This window comes from Ailuropoda melanoleuca, chromosome 13 (genome assembly GCF_002007445.2).
Source record: "Ailuropoda melanoleuca isolate Jingjing chromosome 13, ASM200744v2, whole genome shotgun sequence".
Lineage (NCBI taxonomy): Eukaryota > Metazoa > Chordata > Mammalia > Carnivora > Ursidae > Ailuropoda > Ailuropoda melanoleuca.
In genome coordinates this window covers 33,128,914-33,155,678 of record NC_048230.1, presented here as the reverse complement: position 1 = coordinate 33,155,678, position 26,765 = coordinate 33,128,914, and the positions used below count along the sequence as shown (strand labels likewise).

The following is a 26,765-nucleotide window of genomic DNA, read 5'->3' as shown; positions in this document are numbered from 1 at the left end:
TATTGAATCAAAGAATGAAGGCAGATGGGTCTTTTGTGCTTCTCTTCACACCTGTGGTAGAACATGGCCACCCGTAACTTCCTAGTTTACAAAGCTTCCGTTCAGGAGGCCCGGAAGACTAACTTTTCTGAATCCAAATTTCTTTCTGGGAGAGTGCACTCAATTCGTCTAAAATTTGAATCAAGCGAGAACGCTTAATCAGATCAGGTGTGGTCAGGAGATGGGGCATCCCACTGTATAAACATGACTGTATTAGCTTACCTTTGTGCTAAAGGACAGGGATTGGGATTCCTTTCTTAGAGAAGGAGACTAGGGAGTTACCACAAATGGTTCCAACTTCAACAAAGCTCCAGGAGTTGTGAGAACAAAGATGAGTTTCCACCTTCCAAACGTTGAAAAAAATAGTAGGAGGTAATAAGACAAACACCAAATACCACATTTGGAGTCAGATTATGTCACCGGCCTTAAAAGGTATATAAATAATATGTGATGGAAATATAGGGAAGATAAAGCAAACACTATATAGTGATTATAAAGTCAGGATATGAAAATACATACTCAACCTTGTTTTAGGTTTGATTTTAAAAAGGTGTTGAAATTGAAACATTATTCCCATTGAAAATATTGTTTCAGAAAATATATATGATTTCCTATCAGCTACAAGTGACTTAAATGAAAGAAGTTTGTTTCAAAAACAAGTAACATTTTACCTCAATTTTTAAAAATCCAGTGGTAACACAGTTGATAATAGAGTATGAACATGATAGTAAAAACATGACTGTAAAATATAAATTGTTTTTCCTTCCTGAGTGGAAAGTTGATAATGCTATACTTCTCATGTTGAAAGCTATCTGTTTCTTTTCAAAACATAAACTTAAAATTGAGAGATTCGTCTAGATAATCCTGAACCATGTGAATTCAATTATTCCCTACATAAGACATGGGGAAATATGACCTCTTGCTAATTAGAAAGATAATAATTAGGGGCGCCTGGGTGGCACAGTGGTTAAGCGTCTGCCTTCGGCTCAGGGTGTGATCCCGGCGTTATGGGATCGAGCCCCACATCAGGCTCCCCTGCTATGAGCCTGCTTCTTCCTCTCCCACTCCCCCTGCTTGTGTTCCCTCTCTCGCTGGCTGTCTCTATCTCTGTCGAATAAATAAAAATAAAATCTTTTAAAAAAAGAAAGATAATAATTATTCATACATAGCTTGAAGTAGGCTGCATTTCATTGTATTAAATCTGATGAACTCTGTATTTTAAACTCCTGCTCTATAAAATTATAGCACAGATATGGAAGTTACCTCCATTTTGCTTAACCCACTGTCATTTGAGTTTCCTGTTCTATAAAGTCAAATGTAAACCTGATTACAGTAACTTACATCTTTAAGTTAGATGCATATAAAACTTACATATTTCCTAAAGGCATTCTTTTGATAACCTTAATTGCCCTAAAGACTCATACCAAAAGTAGAAGTCTATACCAATAAATATTGAAAGTGAGTTACAAAATGTGATTATTCCATTTTACATACTTGCCAGACACACAAAGAAAGGAAAGCCTGTAGGAATACGAATCAAATGAGGACAGTGATTCTCTAGGTGAAGCAATTAAAGATATTTCAAATTCTGTCAATTTTACTTACTAGATATCCTCAGATCTCTCCCAAAATAGCACTATTCTGGAAAAATTGTCTCAGACACAAAATTTTGCCATTTATTTTTCTCCTCTACAACTTTTTTGAGTCAGGGCTTCAACAATTTCAATGTGAATTTATCCAGTAATTTGAAGGACTGTGAATAATATACACATAAAAAAGAAAATATAATACTAAGAATGAATGTTAGTGCCTTTGGATCACTGCAGTGGATCACCAGGCAGTTATCCCACTTCCTATCAAAAATAATCAAAAGTTGGGATGCCTGGGTTGCTCAGTAAGTTAAGCATCTACCTTTGGCTCAGTTCATGATCCCAGGATCCTGGGATCGAGTCCGGCATCAGGCTCCTTGCTCAGCAGGGAGTCTGCTTCTCCCTTTCCCTCTGCCTCTCTCCCCTGCTCATTCTCTCTCTCTCTCTCAAATAAATAAAGTCTTTTTAAAAAATTATAATCAAAAGTTACCTGTAAAGAGAAATGAAACTTTTCTTCCTAGACTGAGACTTTTGAATTATTTTTTTTATCAGATTTATAAAATTGTAATGCTATTATAGGAAATTGGAAGACACTAAAAGTTTTCAAGAAGAGAATAAAATTTATGTGTAATCCTACCACTAAAGAATAACCACTATTAATTAATCGCATTATTTCCTCAAATCACATATGTGTGTGTGTGTGAGTGTGTAATTATTCTACTGTCTACCTATTGTCCCATCATTTGGATGCAACAAAATTTGCTTAATTATTCTCCTGTGATTGGATATGTAAATTATTGAGCAAGTTTTGACTCTTATAAATAATATTACAATAAATATCTTTTAATATGTACATCTTGGTTGAAGTTTCAGCTATCTCCATAAAAGATATTCCTATGGACATAAAAAAATTGAAGCTTTTGATCAGTACTGTCAAATTGCTTTCTAGGAGTGTTTTGAAAATTTGCAATCCTATTCAATGTTCCCTGAGAGTAGCTGTCTCACATTAACAATTTTCCTAATCTGTGCTAACTGCATATAAAAATAGTCCTCTTTAATATAATTTTCCACTATTAGAAACATTGAAATATTTTTTAAATCTCTATTAGTTTTTTCCTTTTATTCATTTGCAAAGGATCTCTTTAGCTCTTTGTCCATTTTTCTAGAATTTGACATGATGTACATAACTTCCATATTTTGATTTATCGTTTCAAAACCAGCGATGGCTCTATACACAGTACTTAGCATGGGCTAATATTCTAACTAATCAAATTTCAGTTGATTCACCATTTTGCGTTATCAAGATACTCTGTATCATTAGAATGAAATAAATGAATGACTCTGAGCTATCTAAATGGAAAGCAATTTATAAATACCAAGAACGATCACTATTATGTAAACACATTAGAGGTAGATATCAAAATAATCCTGTAGCCAGTAAATTCCTTAAATTGGATAGGAAATGATTCAGAACTTCCTATTTACAGGTCACAAAATACAAATTGTAAGACAAAAAATAGATGCAGTATAAACAGAGCAGGAACAGAATTGTGAGGCATATTTTTTTTTCTTCACCACTGAAGAAAAGGCTACCTTTAACACAATGATGCTGGATTCCATTCTTATGCCAGAACTAAGCTGCAATCACCATTCCACCCCTCTCCCTGTGGCTTTATGTATTCTGCCCTCTTGAGCAGGCCATACTGGAGCTATCCACAGAGAGAAACGGGCTCTTCTCCCCTTCGGTGATATGCATATGCCCTCGGCAGCGTGCATACAAACTGGCAACCGCCTACCAGGGCACTTCAGAGCCTCACCTGTACAGAAATCTCTCCACTAATGTTTCAGCACTCCTCCCTAGGCTGTGAAATTCTAACTTTAGATTGCAACCATTTCGACAAAGCCACTGGGAAAATTCATGGCTAAATTAGCAGTGTAAGGATGGTAGTAAAGACATAGTTCTAAAGTTTGGATAACTGTCACTAGCTTTGTGACTCAGGTAAACGAAGTGACATCACCTCCCCGAGCCTGAGTTTCTTTACCTTCTGGATGGCATAGTTGGGAAAATAAAGTCAACAATGGCGAGATATATGGAAAATTGCTTGATGCTTGATGCTTGACGCAAGGAGACTTTTCACTCCCACCTGTTTTTGCAAGCACTTTTAAAAGTAATAGGTGCCACTAGGAGGCGGCATTCGCCCACAAAGAAGTATTTCTCTCACACACCCACACATTCGTGTACAAGCATACATTGCATATTCTCACACACACTCACACGTTCATATCAACCCCTACATCTCACACTCACACACGTACTCATTCACATACACATACATCGCACATTCACACACACACTTGCACACATCCCAGGCGATTTTCTTTTCTTTCTCTATTTCTTGTATCTTTATGATCTTTCACTTAGAGGTTAAGGTGGGGAAGGATCCTCTGGGTAGATGGGAAATTTCACTGATGAATATCTGTTATTGAGTTTGGGGCTTCAAAAATGAGACCCTATATATTGAAAGAATGATCAATGCCTTAGAAATAAAAGAAATCATTTTTATACTCTAAACCTCTTGCAGATATATAGGACAACGTGAGAGGAAAGCTAAAACATGGACACCTTTGCATGTAGAAGCCTGATCAGCCATAATCCAAGAGAAGAAAGCTGGTTTTGGGGAGGCACAGCTGGGGACATCCTCATTTTGAAAGAAGTCCTCCTTGGCCATATGTAGCTTATAGCATCGTTTGGGTCTGCAGTTGCTAGTTAATTACTGTCACGTAACACGGGAAGATGAATTCAGCCGTGCTAAAAATATAGGATGATAAACAGCTCCTTAGCCACACTTTCACTCTTTCTCCATCTGACTGCCTGTGGGAAGAGGAGGGAAGTACTTCCTGGTCTGTCAGCTGGCAGGGGAGATCACTGCACACCTCCTAGGAAGGGGATGGTTGCATTTTAATGCTGGGCAACCTGATGATCTAAGCTTTTGAGAAGAAAAACATTTGGGAAAGAGAATCTACCTATGTTACTAAATGGACCACATAATCATGAAATAGAGGGCTGCAATTGGGTAGTTTCTACTGATGGGGCCCTCTAATCCAAATTGCCTCTTCAGATTGCCAAAAGTAGCAGATTTCTCTTTCTATGAAAATATCATTAAATTAGAGGACTCACTACTATGGTCTAAGCTTCAAAGTCTACTCTGATTTTTCAGGATCCAAGCCTATCCAGCAGATGAAATGCCTTCCAATGAACAAAATGATGCAAAATGCCATCCTCAACAAACCTACCATGTTCTAGGGGCTTCTTTATGGATCAGGCTAAGGGGATACTAGGTAGAGAGGTACTGTAGGTTTAAAATAGGAGAGCTGGGCTCAGGAAACTTTGGCACTGGGAACACCTGATGTTACCAAACAACAGACATAGAGGCTATAGTTATCAAGAGAGTGTGGTTTAGCAAAGTAATAGACAAATAGATCAATGGAACAGAACAGAGAGCCCAGAAATAGACCACTGCAAATACAGCCCACTGATCTTTGATAAAGAAGCAAAAGCAATTCAAAGGAGCAAAGACAGTCTTTTCCATAAATGGTGCTGGAACAACTGGACATCCATATGCAAGAAGATTAATCTAGAACACAGACCTTACATCCATCAAAAAAATTAACTTAAAATAGATCATAGACCTTAACGTAAAATGGAAAACTGTAAAACTCCTAGAAGATAACATACGAGCAAATCCAGATGATCTTGGGTATGGCAACACCTTTTTTAGGTACAATGCCAAAGACACGATCCATGGAATAAATCATTGGTAAGCTGGACTTCATTAAAATCTGCTCTGTGAGAGAGACTATCAAAAAGAATGAGAAGACAAGCCACAGACTGGGAGAAAATATTTGCAAATGATGTATCTGATGGAAGATTGCTATCCAAAATATACAAAGAACTGCTAAAACTTAACAATAAGCAGCCCAATTTAAAAAAATGGGCCAATGGTTTTAATAGACCATAGATGGATGGCAAATAAGCTTATGAAAAGATGCTCCACATCATATGTCATCAGGAAATGCAAATTAAAACAATGAGATACCACAACACACCCATTAGAGTGACCAAAATCCAGAACACTGTCCACATCAAATGCTGACAAGGACGTGGAGCAATAGGACTTCTCATTCATTCCCAGTGAGCGAGCAAAATGGTGCAGCCACTTTGGAAAGGCAGCTCAGTGGTTTCTTACGGAACTAAAGGCGGTCTCGGTGAAACAGGTAAAGGTGGCCGAAACTTACTTCAAGTAATACAATACACACTTCCGGTTGTAAAATAAACTCAGTCCTGGGGATGTAATGTACAGCATGGTGACTCTAGTTAATGATACTGCACGGTATAATATATTTGAAAGTTGCTAAGAGAGCAGATCTTAAAAGTTCTCACCGCAAGAAAAAAAATCTGTAACTGTGTGGTGACGGATGGTAACTATACTTATTGTGGTGATCACTTCATAATATATATATGTCTCAAATCATTATGTTAAATGTGAAATTAATACAATGTTATATGTCAATTACATCTCGATAACAACAAACAAACAAACATATTCTTACCATATGATCCAGCAATCGTGCTCCTTGGTATTTACCCAAAAGCTGAAAACTTATATTCACACAAAAATCTGCACACAGATTATGATAGCAGCTTTATTCATAATCGTTAAAACCTGGAAGCAACTAAGATGTCCTGCAGAGCACAGAGGATTTTTAGGGCAGTGAAAATACTCTCTACAATGGATACATGTCATTACACTTTTGTCCAAATCCATAGAATAGACAACACCAAGAATAAACCCTAAGGTAAACTTGAGGTGATGTGTCTGTGTAGGTCTATCTTTGGCTAAAAATATATCACTTTGGTAAATGATGTTGATAATGGCTAGGCTCTGCGTGTGTGAGGGTGGGTGGTATATGTGAAATCTCTGTACTTTCCTCTCAATTTTGTTGTAAACCTAAAACTGCTCTAAAAATATAATAAAGCTTTAAAAAATAAATGGTATAACAATTTTAAACATACAATATGTGTTCTTGTTTTGTTTTGTTTGACGTGTGTGGTTTATTTTTATGTTGTTTATGTCCTTTCAACATCGAAATATCCCAAATCTTTCTTGAAAGCAGGTGTGGCAGGGCATACAGGGTATAAAAATAGTGAAAAGCTTTTACACCAATTGATAGACAGCTGTTGCCCAAAAGCTTGAGTACCAACCACGAGGCCCACAGCTCTTCCCATAAGACCTCCTGCCCTGCTTTCACCAGTCTAACTAAAGGGTGATGTCTGATACATCAGGAGGCTTTCAGCCCCCACACCCCAACCCAGACCTCAGTCCAGGACCACCATCCATTCTGATTGGCCCCTTATCTTACCAGTTATACCCTTGAGAAAGGTCATAGGTAATAAATACTTAAGTAAATAATCCACCATTGGGTATGTTCCTTCATTGGGTGGACTATAGGACTTCAGAAATTCTGGATTATGTCTTAGTTGATCCAAGTAGGTAATGGCCTTGTGAAAGAACAGGAAAGCTTAACTGTGAGTTTTTATTAAGAGGCCCTCCGAGATTGAGCAAAAGGCCTTGGAGCTCAGATCTATATTAGAAAGGCCCCCAGTAACCACTCACGGGATCCCCAAGAAAATCATTACTGATTTTCGCTGCTCCGTAGCCCTGTTTAAGTGAGCTGAGGGAAAGTGAGCAATTTAAAATTTTTTCTATGTATTTTTAAATTTTGAAATAATAAAATTAATTAGGAAAGCATTTGCAACAAAAGAGAATAACAGAAAAATATATTCTCTCCTTTTCTGGAGCAAACCTTGCAATCATGTCTGGAGCAGGGGGAGATGCTCTAAAATTTTTATGGCTGTCTTTCCATTCCTAGACCTGTTACATGGGATGAAGAGGGAGGGTCCAGCTTATTTTTTTATTTTTTATTTTAAAGATTTTATTTATTTATTTATTTAATTAATTAATTTATTTATTTTTAGAAAGAGAGAGGGGATATCAAATCCTAACAAAAAAGCATCAATGAAGGAATACATTTGGGGAAACGAATTTCAAGAGTAGTGATGGGTACTATTTGTAGAGCTGGCAAAGAGAAACAGCTTTTTCCAGTACTTTTATAAAAACAGGGAATATAAAAAATAAAACATTGGGGCACCTGGGAGGCTCAGTCATTAAGCATCTGCTTTTGGCTCAGGACATGATCCCGGGGTCCTGGGATCGAGCCCTACATTGGGCTCCCTGCTCTGCTGGGAGCCTGCTTCTTCCTCTCCCACTCCCCCTCCCCTCTCTCTCTCTCTGTCAAATAAATAAATAAAATCTTTTTTAAAAAATAAAATAAAATAAAAATAATTAAAAATTAAAATTAAAAACTTAAAATTAAATAAAACAAAAACAAAAAATTAAAATAAACATGGGGGTGAAAGATGGGGCAGTAGCTGAAAAAAGATGTCAGGCAACAGGAAGGGTTTTTGTAAAGGGTAATATAAGCATATATTTGTACACCAATAGAAATGGTCCAATAGGAAGAAAAATAATAAAAACGGAAGCTCATTCGTGGAAGGAGCAAAACCCTAAGTAGGAGAGAGAAGATGGGATCCAGTGCATACAGTTTGCCCTTAGATGGGAACTGAGTTCGTCCACTGCATAAGACGGAGGGCAGAGAATCTCTACAGGTACTGGTAAGTTGACAGTTTTGGTCATGGGAAGATTTTTTTATTTTATTTTGTTTGTTTTTTTAAAGATTTATTTAAAGAGAGAGAGTGCACAAGTGGGGGGGGGAGCAGAGGGAGAGGAAGAGAGAGAATCTCCAGCAGACTCCCCGCCGTGGCTCGATCCCCCATCCCTGAGATCATGACCAGCACCACAATCAAGAGTCAACCCCTTAGGCACCTGGGTGGCACAGCGGTTAAGCGTCTGCCTTCAGCCCAGGGCATGATCCCGGGGTCCTGGGATCGAGGCCCACATCGGGCTCCTCTGCTATGAGCCTGCTTCTTCCTTTCCCACCCCCCTTGCTTGTGTTCCCTCTCTCGCTGGCTGTCTCTATCTCTGTCAAATAAATAAATAAAATCTTAAAAAAAAAAAAAAAAGAGTCAGCCCCTTAACCAACTGAGCCACCCAGGTGCCCCATGGGAAGGTCTTTTAAAAGGTCTTTTCTATTTTCTTGGTGCAACAGGAGCAAGGTTCTCAGGTGAGACTGAGGGGAGAGAAGGTGGCTTGAGGAGGGTTGAGAAGAGAAGTACCACCTTGGAGAGGAGGGGAGTGCACACATTAGGGAAATATGGTAAGACTGCCAGGCAGAGCTGAAGGCCTGTGCGATGGTTCTCTGGAGCATTCCATGAAAAATACTGCAGTTGGGTGAGGCAAAAGCATCTGAAAGTAGAACAAGGGAGGGGGGAACTGAGTTGCCTGGATAACCGTGTAACCTTTCCATTCCACAGCCACGAAATGACCATGTTTCAAGGATTTGGGTTTCTTAACCAGCTGACATAACTAAAAGTAAGCTATCAGGCTGCAGCGACAGAGGGAACAAATTCAGTCACTTTATTTTTCCACTTCTGCTACGTTCCTTGGACAAACATTGATTCGAGTGTGGCATTTAATTTTGAATCTGAAAACCAGGTTAGCATGGCTTTACATCTGACGCGTCGGTTTTCCAGAAAGCCAGAGAGCTGTGTTCTGTTTGGGAAGAAAAAGACAAAGATCCTAAGAGAAACGATCATTTCTTAAATTCGCTAAGTAGCTACGCCAAATCAAATACATTTTACAAATGTGTGGGAAAATTTAATTATATGAATAAAACCGTTGACTGTGAGGTTTAAGTGATAGGAGAAAACATCAGGGAAATGATAAGGCACTCATTTCCAAGACAGAAAATAAAAGGTTCTGTATAATTCTGACAGTCAAGATTAAAAGGGGGAAAAAATTGTATCAGCCTTTTATTTATTCTCTGATGCATTAACAGTGCTGTCTGAAGACTGTCAGGGACAAGAGCCCGAAGAAATACATCAACAAAACTCTGGGTTGTTTTTTTAAATTATTCTCTTCTAACATTTTATGTACTGATTTGTACGAGGCTACGCGTCCTCTGTCAGTTTCAGTATTTAACATCTGCCCAGGGTCCGCTATATTTTGAACAGTAACAATTTATCCAGTGCATTTCTAATCATTAGTGATTATAATAACTATCCTTGTTTGAGCACATACTCCGTGGCATGGAGCATATTTCTGATAATTAAAGCTATCGAGTAGGTATGATTTACTAGTTATCATTCCTTTTTCCATCTCTAGGTGGTCACTTCTCAAACCCCTCTTTTCTCTAACCTGCCTGCCAAATATAGGGCTGTCCACATTCGTGGAAGACTTTTTTTTTTAAGATTTTATTTATTATTTATTTATTTATTTATTTATTTATTTATTTATTTATGTGTCAGAGAGAGAGAGCACAAACAGGGGGAACGACAGGCAGAGGGAGAAGCAGGCTCCCTGCTGAACAAGAAGCCCAATGCGGGACTCTATCCCAGGACCTTGGGATCGTGACCTGAGCCAAAAGCAGACACTTAACCGACTGAGCCACCTAGGCATCCTTCCTGGAACACTTCTTTTTTTTTTTTTTTTAGATTTTATTTATTTATTTTGACAGAGAGACAGCCAGCGAGAGAGGGACACAGCAGGGGAGTGGGAGAGGATGAAGCAGGCTCCCAGCGGAGGAGCCCCATGTGGGACTCAATCCCTGAATGCCGGGATCACGCCCTGAGCCGAAGGCAGAGGCCTAATGACTGCGCTACCCAGGCGCCCCCTTCCTGGAACACTTCTAAGCGAAGAGCCAGTAGAAGCTTCAACCTCCGGCTCATTCTTCCTTCATAGTACGAAGATATTTAAACCCTAAACCTGAACATTTTAAAAGTTGGCAGTTCTAAATGCTGATCATTGTGCACATCTTTATCTCACAAACATAATCTCATCTTCCTGAAAATATTTGGCTCTAATGAATACTTTGCTCTAATGGAGACTTTTCAAACTCTAGGAATTGCTGAAGAAAGGGAAAAAATGTTAGAAGATCTATAAACCAATCACCATTACCATGAGTTACTTTATAATTGGGGTGAGTTCTCTATAATTTGGGACTGAGAGGCAGTAAATATTGTTATTATTCAATATTCCGTGCAACATCATTACTCTTATTTGAGCTTAATCTGGAATTATACAAGATGACATAATTCATCTCAATATTCATTGAATAAAACTGCAACTCTGACTTTTAAAGAAAAGAATTGGAAAGGAAAATGATAATGCAGGTAGAGAAAATGAATCAGTTTATTGCTTCATCTCATTCGTTTCTCCTGCTCCCCCTCTCTTCTTAAAAATCCGGTGGCCAGGGGAGCCTGAGTGGCTCAGTTGGTCAAGTGTCTACCTTTGGCTCAGGTCATGATCCCCGGGGTCCTAGGTGGAGCCCTGCATCCGAATCCCTGCTCAGCAGGGAACCAGCTTCTCCCTCTCCCTCTGCCCTTCCTTCCCGCTCATGCTTGTGCTCTCTCTTTCTCTCAAATAAATAAGTAAAAATATTTTTTTAAAAATCCAGTGGCCAAACTGATGTGGCTTCTTATTATCATTATGTGATTGGAGTACTGACTATGGTGAGGGGCAAGCGGAAACCCTAGTTACAGGTACCAGTGTTAGACTCACCCTTGAAGCATTTGGGGATTTCAATGGTGCCATCTACGCACTGAGCGTCCTCAGTATAGCTACACTTCTTTTCCTTATTCTTGCAGTAGAAAGAAACTTTTTCACCATGCCGCATTCCATCCTTGAATTTTTCTTGAAGCTTTACTCTCTCTCCTTGGTATAGCACAGTAGCTTTTTTAACAGATAATTTACAAGAAGCTGAAAGAGACAATATTTGTCATCAAGACTTAGGAGTTCAGTGAGTCTTCCTTAAGGACAATGTAGCATTTGAATCAGTAGACGAGTACATCTGAAACACATCGCTCAAGACAAGAAGATTCCAAGAATGTTCAGAGTGAGTAACGTCAGTGTCATTGCTCATAGCTGTTCTTTATCAATAGAACCATTAGTCATGGCTTCCAAGATGCCCTTTCCCCCCGTAGCAGCCACATAAGAAGGTCAGGGCAGAAGCATCAGGTTTTTGTCTTCAGTGAAAAAGAACTTCCACAAGACACCGCCATTTCATGTAAACCTCCACTGCCCCCACTTAGATCCCATTTATTGAGCTGGTGTAGCCATCCACCAGCTACTGGGAGCGTTGGCTGATAATAGCTCACAAATGCTCCTTTCTCTGAAAAGTTGCTCTCAGCCATTAGGGAGCCATCTCTTCTGGGAGCCAATCAGCTCCCACACCAGGGCCAGGGAAGGGAGCAGCCCATAGCCAATGACTGACTGATAAGGGGATACAAAAAGCAGGTCCCCATGCCTTCTAGTGGAATCAACTCTAGGCTAGAATTCATGGTCCAGAGCTCCCAACAGGATGAAATTGAAACTAGATTCTAGTTGAGACCACCTATTTGTTCAAAACTTAGTCCTGGATCCGCAGCAGCAGCCTCACTCCAGAACTTGACAGAAATGCAAATTCTCAGGTCCTGCCCCAGATCTACTGAATCAGAAACCCTGTGTTTAAATAAGCCCTCCAGGTGATCCTGGGGCACAGTGAAGTTTGAGAGCCAGTGCCCTACTCGATCCTCCTGCCTCACTTTCTCCTGAGACACTCACTGAATAAATCATCTGCACTTGAATCCTTGTCTCAGGCTCTGCATCCAGGGGACCCCAACCTAAGACACTATATATCATTTTGCTTGCTATGCCTAATTTCCTTTTCTGCTTAAACGGCCCAGCCCTGTAGCAACCTGAGCAGAAATATAGTGCTAGATTATCGTTCTTTGCATAAGCATGACCCCGGATCAAGGATAGACACCGAACTCAAAAGGAACCAGTGTTTCCAGAGAAAGATGCCAGTTAGTGATGAGTCCTTTGCTTGAGAGGTCCTAATGTAGAGTCAAGCTGGATTCGAGGTGAGTGAGCGGGGAAACATGAAGATGAGAGAGACCATGAGGCCACTGAGATATGGGAAGAGCTACAATAGGGACTGGCTTTTGGTTCAGATCCTCAGGAGGACCAGTTGTATTTCGTTTCCTCATCTTCAATGTCCATACGGTCACCTATTGCCCGTTTATGATAAACCCCTATTTCCTTGAACTAGCTTGAATATGTGGTTGGTTTTTGCAACAAGAAGAGTCTAGACCAGAACAGAGCAGAAAAGGATGCTCACAGGAAAACAAGTATAGGAAACCCACACAATCTTCCACCATATCATCAATGCTTACAAAGGATCTGTTTATTTCCTACAATTTCATCTCAAACAAGCTTGCTAAGCACAAAGCTCCTCCATGGACATGTGAGTCCTAAAGTCCTTCACATATGAATAACTCTGAAGCAAGTCTGAGCAGCAAGTGGAAAATGAATGGAACAAGAAAATGGCAAGTAAGGGTAACCCACTGGATAAATTCAGGGATGTATTAAGACCTCACCCATGTTTCATACCTTTACAACTTGGTTGTGCAGACCAGTTTCCAAATTTGTTACATTCCACTTCTTCTGGGCCATCCAAGCCATATGTATCATGGCAACCATATGTGGCTTTATCCTTGTAATAAAGTGTTTGTTTTGCAGGATAGTTCACAAACCCATTGTCTGGTCTGGATGGGAATGGGCATTTTACTTCTAAAAAATATATTCAATAAGACATATTAGTATAAATAGTAGTGTTGTCCCATAGTTATAAAATATGAACGTTCCAGTCTCCATGACCCCATTGAACCATGGGGTGTTCCTGCAGCTGAAGTACAATTTCTAGGAAACTAGGTGCTTAATTCTGTCCCCCTCTTCTTATGCTCACAGGACCCTAGATATTAAAAAAGAAACAACAATACTTTGAAAGTAAATCAATGAGTTACCAAGTTCTTTGGGCTCTCATACAATCACAAGTTATTATTTATGCCAAATTTCACCTCCAAGCAGTCTAAAATGGTGGGTTTGAGAGAAGAAAAAAAATTCTGTCTCTTTTAATCAACAAACCATGAAATTAAAGCACAAAGGCTCCCTCCATGCACACTAGCACAGCATTACTGGATTTCAGGCGTTAAATCTAATTCTTCTGAATGTCTTCAGTCTATACGAGAAGCCAGAATGGAATATGAAGGAGAAGCATGATGTTGCTTCCTGGCCCTGAATCTATGACTCTGTAATAATATTTTTAAAATAGTCCATGGAAGAAAAGAAAAGCATTTTTCTATAGAAGAATGCAAGCTCATAAATACAGAAGAAAAAATAGAAAGTCACCAGTTCGCAACCACCAGTGTCATCATTGGCTAAGTCGGGGACAATCAGAGGATGCCAAAATGCCCACTAGAGAGTAGATAGTCACACAATCTCAAAGTAGCACCCACCATTTGCTTACTAATTCCAAAGAGGAAAAGACACTTTTACCAAGAGAAGATCTGACACCACCCACTGGGCCAAGGGATAAAACAAAGCATGACCAGTGATGCCTCCTGATGGGATGGAATGGATTCTTAATAAAATTATTTAGCTTGAATCTAATCACAACTAAACCATCACCTAGATTCAGATTATGGAACATTCTACAAGACAAATAGCCTGTATTCTTTAAAAATATCAAGGAGGGGCGCCTGGGTGGCTCAGTTAGTTAAGCATCTGACTTTTATTTTTAGATTTTATTTATTTGACACAAAGAGTGAGAGCACAAGCAGGGGAAGCAGCAGGCAAAGGGAGAAGCAGGGTCCTTACTGAGCAGGGAGCCCAATGTGGGGCTCAACCCCAGAACTCTGGGATCATGACCTGAGCCAAAGACAGATTCTTAACTGACTGAGCCACCCAGGTACCCCTAAGCATCTGACTCTTGATTTTGGCTCAGGTTGTGATCTCAGGGTTGAGAGATTGGGCCCCAGGTTGGGCTCCACCCTGGACATGGAGTCTGCTCGGCGTTCCCTCTCTCCTTCTCACTCTGCCCGTCCCTCCGGCCCTCGCACATGTTCTCCCTCTCTCTCAATAAATAAATAAATAAATAAATAAATAAATAAATAAATAAATAAATAAATCAAAATAAAAGTGTCAAGGAAAGACAACTAAAAAGGCAGGGGATCATTCTTTTTTTTTTTTAAAGACTATATTTATTTATTTGAGAGAGAGACAGAGACAGAGAGAACAAGCATGAGCAGGGGGAGGGGCAGTCGGGGAGGGAGAAGTCGACTCCCAGCCAAGTACGGAGCCTGACAGCAAGCTCGATCCCAGGACCCTGAGATCATGACCTGAGCTGAAGGCAGACGCTTTACAGACTGAGCCACCCAGGCACCCCGCAGGCAATCATTCTTGACCAAAGGAGACTACGGAACCATGACAACTAAACCAGATGTGGCATTCTTGACGAGATCCCATGTAAAACAAAACACATGTATAAAGAACACTTTCGGGTCAATTGAGGGGAAATTTCCACATGAAATAAATGTTGTTAATTGTTTATATTGTTATAATAGTTTAAATCATTATTATTATAATTCAAAACACATTAAATGTCTTGCCTACAGTGACAATGTTCTTGTTCTTAGGACGTTCAGGGTGAAGTATTTATGGGTAAGTGTCATGATGTGTACAACTTATTTTCAGATGGTTCAGGAAGAAAAAGCATCTGTCTATGGAAAGAGAGAGAGACAGAGAAAGTCACATGTTGACGGTTGATATCTCTAGGTGAAAGGTTGGGGGGAAAAAGAAGCTCCTGCTTAGGACTTGAGAGAATTAAATGAGGTGAGATGACACATACAGTGCAAGAGACCAGTACCTGGCCCGGAGTTTAAGTCGCACAGAAGGTGCTAGGCATTGTTATTGGTACTTTCCCCATGCCGAAAAGCACTTAGGCTTTGAATCCCTCGAGAGGCATTGCAATATCTACCACAGGAGAAGGTAGCAGTCGGTATAGCTGCTTGTGTGCATGATAAAGTCTGTAATTTGTCTACTCGTTTGGCAGTTGACAAAGTTAAAGATAACAATGATAGGTCAAATTAAGAGGAAGGGGGCACCTGGGTGGCTCAGTTGGTTAAGCGCCTGACTCTTGATTTCAGCTTAGGTCATGATCTCAGGGTCATGGGATTGAGCCTATTGTTAGACTCTGTGCTGGGCATGGAACCTGCTTAAGATTCTCTCCCTCTCCCCCTCCCTCTGCCCCTCCCCACCCCACAAGCACGTGCATGCTCTCTCTCTCTAAAAAATAAAAATACATAGAAAAGGAAGAATTTTCATATTTTAAAGTCAAATATTCTTGTGATTCTTAAATTTAGGTAGACTATAAAAGTGTGGGACAATCTGGCTATAGCCTAGTTTTTCACCCTCATCTCCTAGGATGTCCCAATTTAATCCTAGCTTCTCCCCACCAATCTCACCACCATATTCGACTGTCCGTGCACACACTCTGTTCTCCCATGCCTCCCTGACTTTTCATGCCTTCCCCTCATTCTCCACTTCTCCTCTTCTGGGAAGCTCTCCCGGGCAGCTCCAAACAGTTCATCACATTATATATAATTTTCCTGAGGTCAGAAGCCAGGCGTCGTTCATCTGGTGACCCCAACACCCAGCACGCTGCCTGGCACATGGTAGATGCCAATAAACATTTGTTGAACAAGGCCACTGGAGACACTCAATAAGAGTGGAATTCTCCATACCTCTCAAAAATGGGATTCTACACTGTCATAATAGTTTTGTCTTGTCCTTGCACCTACCTTTGCATTCTGGTAATTTAGTCCAATTTCCGTGTTCTGTGCAGGTGATTGTATCATTTCCAAACATGGCGTAGTGTGGCAGACATTCGAAGACAGCCTTTTTTCCATAGAGGGAGTGGTTTTTAGTCAATGACTTAAAATCATTAAGTGTTGCAAACTTAGGTACGGATGGTGGAGGGCAGGTTACGGCTGGAAAAAGAAAGAACAATCACTTTTATGAAACAGTTGAGTCTTGAAAGTTACTCTTTCCAGAAAGGGAAAAAAAAAACCCCACAAAGATTAACTTGAGAAAATGCAAAATTGGATCAAATGCGAGGATAAAAACAGTCACTGATAGAAGTCCTGGAAGAAAAGATGATCTGAAAACCAGATGTCTGAACCAGTGAAAAGACTGAAAAATGAAGTAAGTCTAAGTCTTGTCACCATGAATTTGCTTGTTACAATGACACAATGCATAGGTCTCCATTAGTCTGTGATCCAAATGCTACCTCAGAAGATGTTTCTGGAAGTCAGAGGCGGTGGAGGACCATCCTGCCATAATTGCTCACGATAGCACTTGGTACAAAGTCATCTGTGACATCTCCGTTCCACTGCTGGCTTACATTTGTTCGTGCCCATTGAACATCTCCTGCTTCTGCACCCTGTGTGCGTGGAGTTTATGCAAGTAGCTTTACGTGGAGACACGGCCAGGGTTGTCATCCTGACCTGACTAATATGAGGTTTCAGTAAGTCCAGGGAGAGTTATACTAATGTAAAGGAGGTGAGTGCAGACCAGAATGTGATTTAATCTGAATTAGTTAGATCCTTGCTACTCCACGTGGGATCCATGAGCCCGCAGCAGGGGCCTCGCCTGGGAGCTTACTAGAAAGGCAGCAGCTCAGACCCCACCCCAGGCCCACGGCTCAGAATCTGCATCTTAACGAGATGCCCAGGGGATTCACACCTACGTTAAAGCATGAGAAGCATTGATTTAGATTAGACGGAAGCTAAAGCAGATTTTCTGTTTTGTAACCAAGAAGCAAAAGTGACTTTATGTAATTGACATCAATCTGCTTCCAAGGGAAACTATAGGAACCGTGGTGATTTTTACTACGGAGTGAAGAACTCTAATTTAGCCTTAAAAAAACTTTTGTTTTGGTAGTTCAGCTTTTCTTAAATGATCATTGATTTGAAATTGCTTGACTTTTTCACCGGCTCTTGCTAGGATAGACCTCACTGAAATGTTAAAGAACCATAACATGATTGTAATGCCTGGGCCTCCTGGTCCAAGATTGGACACCCATGAATCACAGTCAGAGCATCCCTCCCCATATCAGCAATGCCCAGAGCCGCCCCTCACTGCGTGGCTGAGGGTCCCTGGAATAAGCCAGCAGCAGTGTTTTTTGGAGCAATCCCACTCCACTCCTAGGAGGCAAGGCCCTTTGATGGAGTCTAAGCTCATTGTGAAGGTTACTTGCCTGTGTCCCTTATCACTAGACACACTTGCTGAGGGCAGACCGAAGTCGCCTTCGGCCATAGAGCCTGAGAACAGGATATGGTACACATTAGGTCCTCAGTACCCATTTATGGAATACATACATGGGTGAATGTATAAATGCATGAATGAGGTCCCAGAGCAGGAGGGAGATGTTTGATCTCACTGTTTCCAGTTCTTCTAGTCAAACGATGGCAGTCCCCGATTGAACCAATGCCACACGTAGCCAAGCCCCCCCAAAAAGTGTGAGAGTGATGGCATGAACAAGCCCAGATATCACTGATTCCACCATGTGGAGGATACAAATGTGTTCACGAGTCGAATGCTTCCCTTCTGTCCTTCCAAAAGGGTTGTTGCATCCTCCCAGATACCAGGATGTACACTCCCCAGAAGGGTGAGCCACCCTCCCATGGAGTCAGGGCTGAGGGATTTCCAGGCCCTGGAATGTACAGTGTTAAGACCAGCAAAGTCCCAGGCAAACCAACTCATCGCTCTCCCCATAACTGGGGACCCGCAGACTCACGAGTGCAGACAGGAATGTCAACACTCCATTTTCCTTCCTCGGTGCATTGAGCAGAACTACTTCCATTCAGATAAAACCTGCAAAAGGAAAATGTAACCCATCAAGCAGTAGCATAATCCATCAATGGCGTCTCAAATGTCTTCTCCACTGAGCATTGTCTCACATTCAAGCTTTTCCCCTATTTTGTAATGCTGCTTTCCTGGGGAGCTCCGCACTCACTTAAGGCTCCTCAAATCTCCCAGCCCAGGGCTGCAGGGGACTCACGGAAGAACGAGAAGTTTCCATAGCTGGAGGCATAGAAGCCAAACCCCCCAAGCCCTCTCTTCCAATCAGCAGACCAAATTCACTGCTTCTCAACATGGAGCAAAGAAGCATCTCTTCTTCCAGGGGCACAAAAGTGAATCAAACTGAGTCATGGCTACTATTCATTTCCTGAAACTATTCACTCTGCTGACACAAATGGATAAACACAATGCAGTATATTTCCATTGAAAATATAACATGGTCCCGTCGAAGCCAATTGTTTCAAGGTCCTTTGCCATCAGACCCACAAGTTATTTAGTGTTTCAGATGAAAGGAGTCCATTTCTTTTTCACACATAGTATTTCTTAATTCCCAATCCCAAACAAGGATCCTCAGGAAAATTTTGCCCTAAGGTACAGCCGACACGTTCTTGACCATGTCACTGGCAGCGCCTTTGCTCCTAAGGGAGATTATCTATATGACGGCCGCACGTGCTTTCTTGCTGGGGATGCTGTCTTGTGTCATGTGAGGATCAACAGAACTATGTTCTGTACCACCACACGCCCAACCTTCCCCAGAGAACTCCCTTCTGGAGACCCCCAGGTCAGTCAATCAAATTAGGTTCATATCTAAAGCCCAAGTCCAATTCCTAAGGTATTTCACCCTTCATGTCAAGATTTGTCCCAGAGATGATAAAGAATTACCATGCAGTTCTCATTCTTCCCATGTACCTCCGCAGTTAAGTAATTAACTAGGAGAAGGAAAGTTTGATACGGTAGCAACTTCATATTCTGCTAGTTGCTATGGTCTCCACCCCCTCCCCCACCCCAACACCACTGAAGGCTAAAAATAAAATATGTCTTGATGTTTGCCTTAAAGGGCCCAGAAATGTCCTGCCTCTGGTAGCTAGAAGTCCTTACCCGGTGTTACAAGCAAAATGGATCGTGTTGGGATATTCAAAAGTTGTGTAGCGTACAGCTCCATTTTCTAAGATTCCAGCAAAAGGACATATTTTGGCTGTAATTTAAAGATAGGAGAAAAGAATAATAATAAATTAAAAATTTCAAAAATAAAGATGGAAAGGTAAATTTCAATTTATAGAATTTTTCATTAAAGTAAAAACATATAAACTCATTTCTATTCTTGATTCAATAACACTACTGTTAAGTATTCTAAGAAAATAAGTCAAAATTAGTCAAATGATATATGCACAAAGGGGCTCATTGCCCTGTTAACTCTAATAACAAACACTGGATAGCCTAAATGTTTACCATCAGGTGATTGTTTTGATTGATTATGGTAAATCAACGGTTGAATTCTTACACAGCCAATAAAATGTGAATTATGAAGCCTATGGAGATATAGTCAATATTTACGCTATGCTGGTGAATATACAAAAATACAAAATGGTACCTACTCTCTGCAATGATGCAAAAATACACACATGAAAAGTAACTTGAAAAAATGAAATTGTTAGTATTCCAGAGCTATGACCAATTTAAAGAAAACTTTTCCCTTATGATGGCATAGCTGTTTCTCATTAAAAATCATGTTTAGTCCGTTTTAAGCCAAAAAGTATACTAAAATCACTTGTATGAAATGTATCATTTCCACAAAGGTCGTGCTCATAGGATCAAAATAACCAGAGCTCAGATAGACCCATATAGTAATTTTTACTGTCTAACTTCTACATAAAATTGCCAGAAATTCTATTGGGTTGATCGCTCCATATCTGACTGTATAAAGTAATGCTGGCATGATATCACGGAACCATGTCCTGAGGACTAAAGAAAAGCACCCATCTACCATAAGGTGATGGCAATAAATTTACACTTAAGTTTTTATATTATATATATACATTATTATAATTTATTATAAATTATGGTTGCATAATCATACATAATTCATATAATTGTATATATTATAGATTATCATGTGATGATTTTATTAAATCTGCTTTCATTTTGAGGCCAAGTCCAAAGATGTGATGATTTTACGTGTTTTACTTTTTCAAGGGTGTCTTTGGTATCTGTCTAAATTTCAGTGTATCTGTACGTCTTTTTTACTTCTGCAGTGTTTCTCTCTCTTTTATAGTAGCAGATCTCTTTTCTACATCTCTCCTCATTCCAGGCTATGCTCACCTCCTCCTCTCTAAATAGCACCCTTCACCTCTGCTCTGCCCTCCCAGGAACACCCCACCCCGGGCCCTCTTGTTTCTTCACAGCCCTCCACCCTGTGGCTCTGCCGGCCCTCTGTGCCCCCAGCATGACAAAGTGTCCAGGATCCCAATGAGAGGAGAGCATGTGAGAGAAGGCACTGACTTACGTGTGCATCTCAGGGAGTTGGCGGGCCAAAGTCCTGTGAGAGGGCAGGTGAACCGCCTGATCCCATTCCGGGCCATGTAGCCCGGACGACAGGAGTATACTATCTGCTCCCCTGGGTCATAGAATGTTTTTAATGGAACAACAGTGGCAAATGGTATTTCTTCTGGTTTGGGACAGGCTGAAATAGAGCAAAAAGTGGTGAGTTAAGAAATCTATATTTTTCCCTAAAATAAGACAAAACCAGAGAGGAAGATAAACCATAAGGGACTCTTAATCAAATGAAACAAACAGGGTTGCTGGAGGAGAGTGGGGTAGGGGTATGGGGTAACCGGGTGATGGGCATAAGGAGGCACTTGACGTAATGAGCACTGGGTGTTTTATGCAACTGACCAATCACTGAACTCTACCTGAAGCTAATAATACACTACATGTTAATTAATTGATTTTAAATAAAATTTAAAAAAGAAATCTATATTTTCATTTTTAAGCTCAGCTAACCCAAAAATGAAAAAAAAAAACTATTTAATGCTGCCAATGGTAACTATGCCATGTTCTGTAACAAATATTTCACATATGCAATATCTCATCTAATCTCAACAACCCTTTGAAGGGTACTATAGTTATCCCCATCTTATAGGTCGGTACATCAAGGCTTCAACTGGCTGACCATCTTAGGGAGGAGCTTGAAGCATGGCAATATTGAAGAATCGGTATCAATCCAGACTCCCCAGCATCTGCACTAGAAAGAATTTTAATGATCATTATTGATCCCTGTCATGTACTAGGGGCTTGGATATATTAATTATGTTTGCAAAAGCAAAGAGTACTTACTCCGTCCTGCAGTAGCAACATGGCAGAGAAAACTTGAGAACAAGAAGAGCCCCAGAGAAATCATTGTGGATGACTCACACAGGCACTACCAAAATGATTTCCTCTGCTAAAAAGAGGGATGCAAATATAAAAGTGCTTAAACATTAACCTTTTCTCCTGTGTCCTTTTACCTCTGTAAATAGAAGGTGAAATATCACAATCTGAAGGGAACTCTGAGACCTGCATTTTTTAATCATTTACTTTCACTTCCGTGGGTCTGTTGTGAAATCTTTGGCAAATGGTTTCCGTCTTCATAACATTTATTTTAATGGCACGTCATGGTCTGTTATCGCCTCCGGTAGGATCTTGGTGATTCCCAGGTTCTCAGGCCTCTCATCCTCCAACCTTAGTTTTGTGCACATAGTGGGTGGAGCATCAGAAGTCTGGAGCACCTGCTCCCCCACAGTCTTGACATAGGAATTTTGGACCATCTCTGGGTTTCAGTCTCCATACTTCTCAAATGATATTCCAGTCCCCAGTTGTACGATTCTAAAGAACATCCACAGGGAGTCATCTAAAACTATAATGCCTAAAAAACCGAGTTCATCACCTTCTCTCAGAAAATGATAATTTCTTCCAGATTTCTGTTTTACTTGCAATTGGTAACAAGATCGTCCTGGGAGCTCCAGGTGCAACCTCAAAGCTATCCTCAAATACTCAGTCTTCTCACATCATGTCAACACAAACTCCTGCTCATCATTCTTAATACTTCTTAGATCTGTCCAGGCAGATTTTAGATCTGGTTTAGGGATTGGAAAGTTGACATGAAGTTACAAGCTGGGACTCAGAGAAGAACAGAAGTTGGGGAGGAAGAGACAATGGCCAATGCTAATGATGTTGCTTGGAGGGTTCAGAGAGGACCAGCCATGACTCTCTAGTCCTCTCATGCATCCTTCCCACTCAGGGACTGAATATACAAGTGGACAATGACCAGAAAATATATAAAAATAGAACTCTGACCCCTAGTTTCTGAGGCAACCAGTCCAGCAAGCCAAATCCCAACCTCCATAGCAATTGGCCCAACTTAGGACAAACTGGAGAAAGTCAGATATGTTCTTTATCAATCACATAGGATGCCCAGCTTCTGGTCCATCCACCTCCAATCGTCCCTGTCACGCCAACAACCTCCCATCGGGACATACTCAAAATTTGCCCTTTGTGGCCACAACCAAGTTTGACCACTCCTCTGACTTTGAGTCTCTGCCAGATGCAAATGACAAGGGCTGACTCCCTTGTTATGGCAAGCTCTGAGTCAGTTGCCTTTGCTGGTTCTCATATGGATGGTCTTTGAGGTCTAAGGTTGCTTGACACACATTAATTTGAGAAATATTCTTGTCAGGCTGTGATTCTCGAACTTTGCTTCTAATGAACGTTGTGTTCTGTGACAAGAGGAAAAGCATACTGTCACTAATAGAAAATAATCGTGGCCCTTCCCCCTCTGTGATTAAATCACAGTCCTTATACACACATACACTCACTCCACCTTCCCCTTCGAAGGGGTTTCTAGATCATTCATAGGCTCTGCTCTATTGTGGAGAATTCCTTCAATGTGTGGAGAAGAGAGAAACTAAAGACAGGGCCGAGTTGTTGTACATAATACAGATCTGAGGTAGATGGAGAAAGAGAGAGAGAAACCAAACAGGCAGGACATCAGGAAAACAAATTTGAGAAGTGTGAAACTAAGAGGAGACATTTTTGGCAACAGATGCAAATGGAGTGATAGTCGTTGAGAGGAGCAGTGACAGAAGAGGGGGTTTTAACGATATTTGCTGAGAGATATGCACCCTCACCTGAAGAGCCTTTCTGGAGGGGCGGGAACATTCTGTATTTTCTTTCACATGTTTGTTACTAGGGTACCTGCAATGATCAAAACTCACAAAGGAATAAACGAAAAGCAGAAGCAGACCCATAAATAACAGAGAACTGATGGTTGCCAGAGGGGAGGAGGAGGAGGAATGGGCAAAATGGGTGAAGGGAGTGAAAGGTACAGGCTTCCAGTCACCGTATGAATAAGTCATGGGGATAAAAGCATAGGGAATACAGTCACTGGCACTGTAATAGTGTTGTATGGTGACAGATGGTGGCTGCACTTGTGAGCGTAGCATAATGTATAGACTTGTCAAGTCACTATGCTGTACACCTGAAATTAACATAACGTTGTGTGTCCACTATACTTCACTTTAAAAAAATAATTTATTGGGGCGCCTGGGTGGCTCAGTCATTGGGCATCTGCCTTCAGCTCAGGGCGTGATCCCAGGGTCCTGGAATCGAGCCCCACATCAGGCTCCTGCACTGGGAGCCTGCTTCTTCCTCTCCCACTCCCCCTGCTTGTGTTCCCTCTCTCACTGGCTGTCTCTCTCTCTGTCAAATAAATAAATAAATTCTTTAAAAAAAATAAAATAAAATAAATAATTTGTTAAATAAATTCATCCAATTCAACATTTAAGATCTGTGCATTTATTATATGCTAATTATATTTCAAATTAAAAACAGCACACTCCTTCCTTCTTTCCTCCCTCTCTCTCTCCCCTCCCATTCCTTTGTCCTTCCTTCCTAATTCTGTCCAAAAGTCATGGGGCAGACCCAGTGGGGCAGTCACATTGACCCTTGTGATGATGACAGCCCAGTGTTGTCACAGGGTTGGCTACAAAAACGGATTGAGCAAACAGGCAAATATATTAGGGATAAAGGGAGTCAGAATTTTTACTGGTGAGGAGAGGTAGCAAAAGAGAAAGAAGGGAAGCTCAAATAAACCCTGCAGTGTTGGACTGGAAATAGCGATATCAGTATAAATTTTGCATATACATAGACACAGAAATTATAGATACCAAGGTGTGCACATGTGTGTATGTATGTATGCCTATTATACATATTATGCCTAGCTCTTTCCACCAAGATGGTCTGGGGATGACAATATACTCAGTAGCAATGAGCATACCTCATGCCTAGATCTTGGTTTCTAATACAACTATCCAAGACTCCTTGGAAAATTGGCTGATTCTAGTAGTGGAAAGTATAAGACAATTCTGGAACATCATGTTGTGAAAAGCAACTCAGGTAATGCTCAGAGAATGACAGGGACCCAGAAGGCACTTGAAGGGGCTCTCAAGACGAGACAATCTGAGTGTCAAAATAAGTAATGATAGTAGTAAATTATAGTCCATTGACTAAAATGGAAATCAATGAGTCCATGTTGATAGCAATAAACATATTAACAAATATATGGGAAGATAAGAAAGTTCTTCCTTGGGGTAGAATGCCAAATAATATAATAGGAACACTGGAATTGGAAAATTGCAGTTTGGAAATCATCAGAGAAATATTTAATTCTGGCAAGAACTATCCATGGCTGTTAAAACTAGGGGGATATTAGTGGGATAGAAATGAGATGCTCAGATAGCCTTAAAAATGTCTCCACTTAAAATAAGCATATATTGCATAGAGAGAAAAAAGGAATTTATAGTGGAGAAACTTGGCAGACACCATCTTAATCAAATTATCAAAATTATACCACCTTCAATGGGACAAATGGGCATAGTGTGCCCCCCAGATAAGATGCAATGGGAAGGACACGGCCTCTGTTCTGCGATACCCCTGCCCCAAACACAGTGACCTGGGTTGTGTCCTGAGAAAATATTGCACATACTCAAGTTGGAGGACGATATGCAGAATGACCACCCCGTCATCTTCAAATGGCAGAGGCCATGAAAGGCAAGGAAAGAGTGAGGGAGCCCAGGGAGAATCCTTGAATGGGTGTCCCAAGCTGGTGCTGTAAGAGCCTGAGGGGATGTTTGGTGAAGGTTGAATGGGGTCTCTGGGTAAAGAGTATTTGGAGGTTTTTGTTCTATTCTTGGAAATTTTCTGTATATTTGAAATTGCTTAAAAATATAACAACAACCACCAAAAGGAATATGTGCCCTTCTTGTGGTTTCCTTAAGAGTGGTCTTAATAAGATAGTGTTCTCTTTTTTTTTAAGATTTTATTTATTTATTTGAAAGAGAGTGAGATAAGCGAGAGAGAGAGAGAATGCACAAACAGAGGGGAGAGGGAGAAGCAGGCTTCCCATGGAGCAGGGAGCCCAATGTGGGGCTCGATCCCGGGACCCTGGGATCATGACCTGAGCCAAAGGCAGGCACTTAACTGACTGAGCCACCCTGGTGCCCAGTAAGATATTGTTCTTAAACCAAACTGTATGAGGCCTCAACTTTTTTTGCATCACCCCATAAAAATCAGTGTATGGACAGAATTTTTTTAATTTTAAGTTTGTGTGTATGTGTGTCTGTGTGTGTGTCTGTGTGTATGAAGAGAGGTAGCTATAAGCAGTTGTATATATCGTGTATACACATTATTTTTGAGCCATTGACATCCAGCTCCTATTTGCCAGCTACTAAACTACAGAAAATAATGCAAAAATTATAGGAACAAGGAGGGCACGTATTGCATGGTGCACTGGGTGTTATATGCAACTAACGAATCATCGAACTTTACATCAGAAACCAGGGATGTACTGTACGGTGACTAACATAATATAATAAAAAAATAATAAAGTTAGAGATGAAAGAAAAAATTATAGGAATAAGCCAATGAGGAAATAACTAAATCAAACTTATTCTGACAGCTTTTGAAGGGAGTCACATGTGTTTGTGGTTTCGGGAGGGGTTCCCTTTTTCTTTTTCTTTTTTTGTCAGTAAAATTTCCCCTGGCTTATGTAATTAAATACAAAGAAAATGGATGGCATTTTGCACAATTAATAAATTATGATTATTATTAGTCCTAAGTGTACTGCCACTTGAACATGTCTGAGAATTACAAGATGTTCTCAAAACTCTTCCAAAAACACACATGGGTC

General features: G+C 40.6%; 1 protein-coding gene across 1 annotated transcript; it reads right to left on the bottom strand.

Moving 5' to 3' along the window:
* Positions 1 to 9,198: 9,198 nt before the first annotated feature.
* On the bottom strand, positions 9,199 to 22,028 carry APOH (apolipoprotein H). The gene is made up of 8 exons (XM_002921716.4): positions 21,878 to 22,028; positions 21,048 to 21,224; positions 19,643 to 19,739; positions 18,480 to 18,556; positions 16,483 to 16,671; positions 13,235 to 13,414; positions 11,366 to 11,563; positions 9,199 to 9,358 (listed from the first exon to the last, which is right to left on the bottom strand). Exons 1-8 carry the CDS (start codon positions 21,939 to 21,941, stop codon positions 9,303 to 9,305), a joined length of 1,038 nt encoding a protein of 345 aa, XP_002921762.1. The 5' UTR covers positions 21,942 to 22,028; the 3' UTR covers positions 9,199 to 9,302.
* Between the last annotated feature and the right edge of the window lie 4,737 nt (positions 22,029 to 26,765).

Excerpts from the sequence above, each read along its gene's own strand:
- APOH (XM_002921716.4), bottom strand. The coding sequence starts at position 21,941 with ATGATTTCTCTGGGGCTCTTCTTGTTCTCAAGTTTTCTCTGCCATGTT. Across the intron at positions 18,557-19,642 it reads CATTTTGCTTGTAACACCGG|GTTTTATCTGAATGGAAGTA; the intron begins GTAAGGACTTCT and ends TTCCTTTTGCAG. Across the intron at positions 9,359-11,365 it reads AATCCCCAAATGCTTCAAGG|AACACAGCTCTCTGGCTTTC; the intron begins GTGAGTCTAACA and ends CTTCCCAAACAG.